At 37.9% G+C, this 9547-nt stretch overlaps 1 protein-coding gene across 1 annotated transcript; it reads left to right on the top strand.

The window, feature by feature from the left end:
• Positions 1–4033: 4033 nt before the first annotated feature.
• Positions 4034–8516, top strand: BTD (biotinidase). The gene is made up of 3 exons (XM_009869376.1): positions 4034–4264; positions 5759–5908; positions 7289–8516. Exons 1-3 carry the CDS (start codon positions 4034–4036, stop codon positions 8465–8467), a joined length of 1560 nt encoding a protein of 519 aa, XP_009867678.1. The 3' UTR covers positions 8468–8516.
• The last annotated feature ends 1031 nt before the right edge of the window (positions 8517–9547 follow it).

Raw genomic sequence — 9547 nt, 5'->3', positions numbered from 1 at the left:
AACCTGCTATAACGAGGCAAAGTGTTTTCGGGAATCCGGTGGAATGCGTGGAACGACACTGTAAAACGTTATGTTAGAACGGGCAACATTCCTTACAAGTTGATAGTGCCTCTGGATGAAACCCGGGAAACTGGAGCAAGGCTGCAGAACGCTTCACGCACAGAACAAACATTTTTCAGCAGAGGAGATGCAGGATAACTTGTTTACATTGAGCTATGATTGCAATACTTAAAAAAAAAAAAAAAGCCCTTCATAAAAATCTATAAAGAACTGTATTAAAATAGAATCCAGCAATCAGGAGGAATCAGTGGAAAAAATTCAACTATATTTTTACATCTGTATATTACTGTACTTTATAATTATACTTACTATCTACATTATATCTATACCTAGATCTATGTTATATGAAATATATATTGTATATGTTAGAATGGCAGCAACACCACAATTCATGGATATCAATGTAAAAAAGACGTACTTTTACATAGCAAATTTAATACTTTGCCTAGTAATTATTACTATAGCTTAACAAGCATTTGCTGTTAAGCACTTAAGAGGACTCAGACTAGTGCTGTGCTACTGTTTTTAAAATTGTCAGTTGTGTTCTTGTGAGCATACAAGTGTTAAGAAGCAGGGTACATCCTGCTTTTCGTATGCATCCGTGTATGGTCAGAGTTGCCAAAGTTGTTGAAAAGTGACTGGATGCTTTACTTCACCATGTAATGAGATTAAATTGTTCTGAAAAACCAAAAAAGAAAACAGTTTGCACTGTGAGTGGGGGAAAAAAACCTTGCCTGAATCAGCATCCAGACTTAAAAACCAGTCTTTTAACCTTTTGTATAGAACTATAACATGTGGCTGCATGACAGCAATACCGCTACAAAACAACTTCCGCTTGGGTGTGATGATCCTACCAAAGTGTATCTGCCAAGCAAAAGACTACATAAATCACAGGAAAGGCACACAGAAAAAGAGATTAAATTATAAGGCATTTCAGTTCCTGAAAATTTCTTTTAAAGTCATGGCTCAGGTGAGGTGACAGCTCTGTAGGCCCTAAACAAATTAACTTCTCTTCAAGGAAAAGATTTATTTGATAGTGTAGCACTTGCCATTAGGGAAAAAAAGAATGTGTCTGAGACTTCTATGGAGTCTTGCAGCATAAGGGCTGAATAAACCCTGATGGTGTCTTTATTTTGGCTGAAAAGGTTACTATCCCCAAATCCAGCCTCGGGGCTTGTCACAGCCCTGTTGGTTATGAGCTCCCCATTAGGTAGGAGGGTTCTTTTGTTTAAGCAGTCAAACAGGGGAGAGGCATTGGGGAGCACTCACATAAGTGCTTAGCCATTTTCTGTAAGGACTAGCAGTAATCATGAAAAAAATATCAGAAAAATTATTTTAGTTATTAAATTCTTCTAGGTGGCCCGGGTTCAGCCAGATGGAATTGTTGTAGCTGGATGTTCAGTGCTAAACCTCTTGTGTGAGGAAGGGATTCAGGTTAGTATTGTGAATGTTTCTGACCACCAGCAAATAAACCATGGCAGAAAAGTGAGAATGTCTGTAAAATACAGTATTTTATAGAAGCCTGTTCCCTGTTAATTTTTTATGTTTAATGTGTTTGGCCTAGAAGGCAGAAAGGCTCTTTTTCTCATGCATCATGTGTGATCTGAAACTCCAACTTTTTCCATCACTAGTAACGATGAATTCTAATTACATCTTAGTTGACAACTTTGTTGAGGAATGGCTGACTGGAACCCATTCCTGTCCTAAATAGGCATTTTAGCCCTGAAGGGATGACAGAAATAGAAAAGATAGTTTTGTCAGTGAAATGCAACAGAGTATGTTTATTTTCAGTCGCTTCCTTAACTGTGAGAGGTTTCCTACCTCTCACTCCTCCTGCTACTGCTTTATATCTTCATGTGTACCTTGGTACTTCATTTGCAAAGCTGAGCTGCACAGGACAAAGTATTTGACCCTCTATTCTTGATACACGTTGCTGAATCTCACCTCCTTCCTCCATAAGTACCAAGTGTTTTCCTCAAGATGCAGAGTAGCAAGGGTGGCTTATTGTGCATCACTGCTCAAAACTGTTAATATAAATAGAGTATCTTTAATACAACTGGTAACAGAAATGCCAAGGCTTTATTCTGTTTTTATTGTGGTTTAGATAGCTTAAGTTTACCCTTGAAGGCATGTTTATATGGACACACTGGCAAATTAAAGCTCAAGAAAATATGAATATGTAGTTGAACTTAGTAGCACCGAGTAGCTAAGCTACTCCTGGACCCTTCTAAGTGTTGCTAAATATTAAAACTTTTTGATCAAGCAAACAAGTCTTCTGCCTACCATGGGCACCGAGGTTATGATTTTTCTGTCCTACATGGGATTGTGTTGCTATCCAACCAACGTTGCAAAAACTGTCTAGAGCTCATGGAAGCAAACAAGTGGCTTAAACTAAGATCCTACTTACTAAATGCTTTTTGAATAGCTTTCCTCATACTTCAGTTTTTTTGTTGTTAGATACTAAACCAGTTGGTATTTAGACAAAAAAAAACACAAAACCAACCAACCAACTGAAAATCTAAAACAGCATTAAGGATTGCTTATTAAATGCTTTTCATTCTTGAATTTAGAGAAAGGAGATATTTTAAGTTAACTTGCCATAGACTTTCTTTGTTAGGTACAAAGCTACATTTAATATAACAAATAAAAATAAAAATGGGATTAGTTTAAAATGGATCATTTTTTTCCTGCTTTTTGGCACTAGAGAAGGGTCCTTGTGCATGTGCCATTCAGTCTGTATTTGCTTTGGAAAAATTCTGGGAGTTATGTATCACGAAGATTGAGAGGTGCTAAGTGTGTTTTGGAACACTTTAACTTTTTTTTGCTTGGCTAAGATTTACTGAGGAGCAAATACGAATAAAAAGTCAGTAAATGAAGTGGAAGACTGTGGGCTATCAATATACAGCATCAGCGTATCTCTCCTGCATGCTCTTTCATCTTCACTGATATTCAAGATTTAATCCCTTAGTGATTCTAGTAACACTGACAAATACAAAATTCTTATATTATGACAGTAATTTGGAATAACATGGCATTTCTATCGTTATTCTTAAGTATTGCCCAGCCACAGTTTGTCATTCCGTCCTTTTTCTGTATAAGTATTTTCCAGCTTGTGAAGTCAAAAGGCTACATGGGGAGACCATATTAGAAAGGGTTACTCAGCCTCCCAGACTCACTAATTCTTAATTTCTTCCTAAAAAAAGCTCAGTAATGTAAATTTTCTGCATTTTGTGTGGGTTTTTTTTGCTTTATTATTACTACTGTAAAAGCATTTTTAACCTATCTGCATTGTATAGGAAGAATACAGATCTGAATTGTGCTCAACATTTTTATAAACGTTGAAGAAAGTAGCACTGTATGAGACAAATTAGTTTATTAAATTACATACATGGAGTTGGAATAGAGCAAATCCATAATCCATCAGGAGAGGCATTTTTATGCTAACGAGATAGATAAATACAGAAGTAGTGTCTAGTGTAATTCTTTTGGCAATTACCCAGTTTCTCTATCAATAAAATAAGTTCTATTTCTACATGACTACTAAATACAGTGTCCAAGTAATTTTAGGAAATGCTACTTTTAAATACAGCTGCCATCACCAAATGGGGGAGTAACTGCAAATTTGCCAGATGCTTTTAAGTTTTCCCAAAGATGTTTTCATATATGGTGTAATAATCTATAAATTAATACTGAAGTTAATTGTAAAGGGAAACCAAGCAGAGATGAGTAGAATTATATATGAAGCTAAGATGCTTTTAAACTGGACAGAGTTATTTATAGCACCAATGCAGATAGATTTCAGGTTTAGGAACAATACGCATGTGGTCATTCAGGAATTTAAAAACAACACAGTTCAAACACTGCTAAGAGGCTCAGTAACAGTCCATATTTAATTGTGAGTTTAAATTCCTGGCCTGATTTGTTGCTCAATCTTCCCCAACTGCTTTCTGTTGTGTTTTTTTTCTCTAGATTTATGGCATACACCATGGTGGACCTGTGCTGGAAACTGTCCATCTGCTTTTGTTGCTATGAAGTTGTCTTGGGAAGAGTTAAGAGGGAGGGACATTACATTGCTGCCGTGTATGAACACGAGTCTGTACTGAGTCCGGACCCGACGGCCCAGGTTGATCGACAGTCTGCACTGGAGCTCATGGGCAGAAATCTGGACATCTATGAACAGCAAGTAGTGGCTGCTGCAAGCCAGGTATGCCGCAGCTTAATACAGCTGCGTGTGCCCTATGTATATATAGAGTAAGTGCTATTCAGGGATAATTTTTCACATTGGTGTTCCCAGGCAACTAAAGCCGTATTTATATACGTAACCATGGTCTGGTTTTTTCAGACCTTCTGACCTGCCAGCAGCTCTGAATAAAATCAGGCCAATTAGCAGCTCGTCTGACTTGAGTTATTCCAAGCTTGGAAAAAGACGCCTATAGTTACTTAGTATAGGGAAACTAATTTTCTATTTTGGTCTAAATATCTAGCTCCTTTCTGTTTTCTTAAATGGAATGTTTTTATTGAAAGATTGTCTTACAGGCAGCTGTCTTGGGATTTGATTTTGTTCCAGTGCTCTCAGTGGAGATTCCTGAACGTTTCTAAAAACTAAGGAAGTTAAATGCTTTCAGAGTGAATGTTCCACCTTTAACAACTTTGTGGAAGTAAAAATTTTCCATTCCTTTCTCCTACCCTCCATGGAATGGTTCTAAGTCTAAATATACTTAGAGGAGAGAGACTAGTATTTCTGAATGTTCTTATACTTCCCTCCCCAAGAAAATCTGAAGCTGGTCCTAGTCAGAGGAAGCAGGACTTACTGTCCCTATGCAGAGAAGAATTGACTTGCAAGTTTCACAAATCTGTTGCTCTAGAACAGAAGAATTACCATTTTTATATAACTTGAAACCTTTTTTTTTTTTTTTAGGGACATTCAGATGACTGCGCATCACAGTCCAGAAGCATAATAGCTATTTTTACGCAGTACTGCATTCAAGATACATAAGTTATCCCAAAGCATAGATAATACATTTGACCTGGCCAAAAAGTCACAGGAGTCTGAGTGACTGATGTTGTATCTGATTTAAGAGGAATTCCCCCCATTTTTAGGAGCAATTCAGATCTCCCTGAACTTGAGGTAGTGCCAGCCCAGCCCTGGCATGGCTGCATTTCTACCAGCTTGATTGTGAAAAGCCATGCAGAGCCTACATGTTTCTGAAAACAATATTCCCAGTACCCTATCCAACCCTATATGCCTAATTGAGATATATAGCCTGGTCTAAGTGATGATGCACCTTTGGCAAAGTTCATCTGAAAAAGGCGCAATTCTGAAAAAAAACCCCAACAAATGTTAACACCATCCATCTTTAACCTGAATGATGTCATTCTCATGACTCCTATGAATGGAGAATACTTTTGGTAAGAATTTGGATGAAGTCTGCTCTTCTTTGCATGCCCTTAAAATAATGTTAAATAGGTTATTTTTCAAGTGAAAGATATGCATCAGGTTAAATAAGCCTCTTTTTTATATACAGTTACACCTGCTGTGAAGTCCAAAGATGTTTTCAAACTATGTTCTTGTCAAAACATACTTGGGTTATCCTTACGTTTCCTTAGCTCTTTTTACCCATGAGATTCCCTCTTTTCCCTTCATATTTAGGTAGTTCTTAGTTTGCCTACAAAGCTTTTTTTTTTTTTTAACATACAGGGGGCACAGATCATTGTTTTTCCTGAAGATGGAATCCATGGCTTCAACTTCACCAGGAGCTCCATTTACCCTTACTTAGATTTGGTTCTGCATTCACACTCGGTGAAGTGGAATCCATGCAGAGAGCCGTATCTGTTCAATGACACGGAGGTAAATGTGGGCATGAATTCTGCAGAGCGGTGGAATAACTGAATTGGTGCTAGATTTGTGTTTGTAGTACCAGGTTGTGTTTTCATGGACTCTCAGTTCTTGCTGGCTTCATTGTGAGAAGAGGAGGGTTTAGATATGTACGTACAAGAAGATGAGCTTATTTATGGGCCATCTGGATTTGTCATCTCCTCCTCCTCAACCTATGAAGTGGTAACTACTCTCTAATAAGATATATTGTGTGTGATTTTATTTTGAACAACATTGTTTTGCATAAAACAACATAACAGTATCTTCACTTCTGATGCATTCTCATTACCTAGTTTTAATCACTTAATAAAATCAGAACATTCCGACTTGGTGATTGTGTGTAAAACAATTAGCACAAGTAACAGGACTTGACCTGCTACAATGTTATAGAAGTGACAGCTTAGCACAGACCAGGCACGACTACAGAAGATGTGACCTGCAGGTTACAAAAATAGTATTTTCATTGACTGTTCTAAGCCTAAAGTGAAAATAACCATGCTTAGTAATACAAACTATTTATTCTTATTAATGTCACAGTAGTCAGTATAATGAAAGTAATCATGCATGTGCCTGCTAAGCAGAATTTGTATGCAAACATGAATCATGGTTGTAACTGGTGACCTACTTTGGCCTGTGAATCTTTACTACCCGTGATCAGGGGCAAGCAAGCAAGAACTCAGTTTTCTATTCAGATCCTGTTTCGATATTGTAGTACTGCGGTTTTTGGTACAGCTCTCTATGGCGTGGAAGAAACACCCCACTAATACTGTAGTCTGTAACGTTTTGTATTTCTTTTCTATAACTGCAAAGTCTATCCATTTACATCTCTGCTTCTCTAACTTGTAGTTAGTAATTACTTTAAAAAAGAAATAGAGTAAAACCATCTAGTTGCAGAAACAAGCCATTGCAGGTGCAAATGATCACTATTAGACGTTTGCTGTTATAAAGGCACACTCAGATCATTTATGCTGCCTTGTCAAAGCTTTCAGTTGACATTTAAGTTTTAAAGCCATTGGTGGTACTGCAACAGTCAGAAGTGTCTGAAAAGTAACACCCTTGAAACAGATTTGTTTTTTTTACTTCTCATGAAATAAAACCCAGATTTTTTTTTCAGTGCTATTTTGAAATTAATACCTGAAATACTTTTCCGTCTAGAAAGCCATTGGCTCCTGGTTCCAGTAACTTTCATCGTAAAATTGTCAGTACTTCTAAATTCCACAGCTACAGTCAAATGTGTTCAATTACCAGTTGAAAATAATTTGAAAAGTATTAAATAAGTCACAGCTGCTTAAGTAAAACTTGCTCTTCTGTATTGTGAAGTGCTCACATTTATTTCCCCATACTGTTCTCCAGGTTCTTCAGCGTCTGAGCTGCATGGCACTGAAGAACAAAATATTCCTTGTGGCAAACTTAGGAACTAAGCAACCCTGTGAGCACACTGATCCTCACTGTCCATCGGATGGAAGATACCAGTTCAATACCAACGTGGCATTCAATGATGATGGTGTGCTGGTAGCCACATATCGCAAACACAATCTGTATTTTGAATATGCTTTTAATACCCCTCCAGAGCCTGATTACACATTCTTTGATACCCCTTTTGCTGGCAAGTTTGGGATGTTCACTTGCTTTGATATACTCTTTTTTGAGCCTGCAGTGAACCTCATCAGACAACACAGTTTGAAACAAGTTGTATATCCAACTGCCTGGATGAACCAGCTCCCGCTCCTGTCTGCTGTCGAATTTCAACAAGCTTTTGCAACAGCTTTCAATGTCAATATTTTAGCAGCTAACATCCACCATCCTACCTTGGGCATGACAGGGAGTGGCATATACACTCCAGTCAAATCATTCATCTACCACAACATGGAAGCTTATGGTGGCAAGCTCATAGTAGCAGAGATTCCTGTGATTACCACAGTTTATGAAACCAGTTGGGAGAGTAATGGAAGATTCCGGGAGAACTTACATCACACATGCAAGGCTTCTACAAGTACCTACAGGGATGATCAAGTTTGCCTTAAAGAGGCAGAAGAGATGTCCAGCAGAGTATCAGAAAAAGGAAATGAACCTCCTCTATTTTATGCCGAAATGATGTACGACAACTTTACTTTTGTTCCTGTGTGGGGGGAAAAAGGAGAGCTCCAGGTTTGTGCCAATACGCTTTGTTGTTACTTAAATTACCGGAGAGCAGTTTTAACTGATGAATTATATGCCCTGGGAGTTTTCGATGGGCTCCACACAGTGCATGGCACGTACTATGTCCAAGCCTGTGCATTAGTAAAGTGTGGTGGTCTCAGCTTTAGCACTTGTGGACAGGAGGTTACGGATGCCACTGCTCTGATAGATTTCCAGCTATGGGGAAACATGAGCACCCCTTATATCTTTCCTTTACTGCTGACAACTGGTATTACCTTGGACTTTGCTGATCACATGGGCTGGAAAAACAACTACTATTTCATAAGCAAAAATAGAACATCTTCTGGCCTACTGACAGCTGCTCTGTATGGACGATGGTATGAAAAGGACTAGCACAGATATTTCAATGAGGAAACAACTGCCTGTGTGTTCAGAGGATGTATCTTAAGTTGTTCAATGTCTTTAGTTCCTAGAACTTCAGGTCTGTTTGTTACACGACAGATAGATTAAATTCCACATTTGAAATGATAAGCAAAGCACCTAACCTAAGAGGCTGTAAGTACAGTCTGTACCTTGGTAGCTCATGTGCTACCAGAGGTAAAAGAATTGCCTTGTGAAGACAAAGGCTTGTTGTAACGTGTTGAGATGTTTTATACTGGGAAAATATAATTTCTCATTTCAACTTAATTTGTTCCTTTTAATTTAATTCTTTGGTTTTCTAGAGTCCTGGCTAAGAGGATGGAAGTTAATAGAAATGAATAGAAAACCATTGCAAAAGGAAGAAAAATAGGAAAGGGAACAAAGACATGAATACCATGCATGACACGATCTAGTTCAAGATGTCCTGCTCACTGCAGGGGGGTTGGGCTAGATGACCTTTAAATGTCCATTTTATCGCAAAACATTCTATGATTCTATGACATATATGAGAATACATAGAGCTTGCATATGGTGACATTCTGATTTCTGGTTAGGGGGCTGTGATTTTTTTTTTTCCATTAAGATTCAAAACCTCCCAGCTGTAATCATTACCATTTAGTAGCCACTTGGTTGTCTGTAATCCTGTTGGAAAACTCAATACATTTTCTCATATACTTTTAACAGTAACTGAATATTCCAGTCGTGAACGTCTATGGAAAAGCTAGTCTGGGGAAGGGAGTATCAAATAACTGTGAAAAACTAGACCATAGTAAGACACAACTTCCAGCCTACTGTGCAAGAGATTGTGTTTAAAGAAAAGATCCATAATGAATATCAACAACTATGTTATGTACTTTCAAGTACTTTACGTACTGCAACTTTCCCTGTTTAAAATACAGGTCCTTTCAAGCCTGTTTGGACTTCATCTTTAAGACATGGTTCATAAATTCGTTCAGCAAGAGCTATGAAAAGCATATAATGAATTGTGGGACAGCAAGAGCTTTTTCATAAATACTTCATGTGCCAGATGGCAGGTTTCTGCTGCTGAATGAG

This window comes from Apaloderma vittatum, unplaced genomic scaffold, assembly GCF_000703405.1.
Source record: "Apaloderma vittatum isolate BGI_N311 unplaced genomic scaffold, ASM70340v1 scaffold31665, whole genome shotgun sequence".
Classification (NCBI taxonomy): Eukaryota; Metazoa; Chordata; class Aves; order Trogoniformes; family Trogonidae; genus Apaloderma; species Apaloderma vittatum.
Note: the sequence above shows the minus strand (reverse complement) of the source record. Positions and strands in the feature narration are given on the sequence as shown.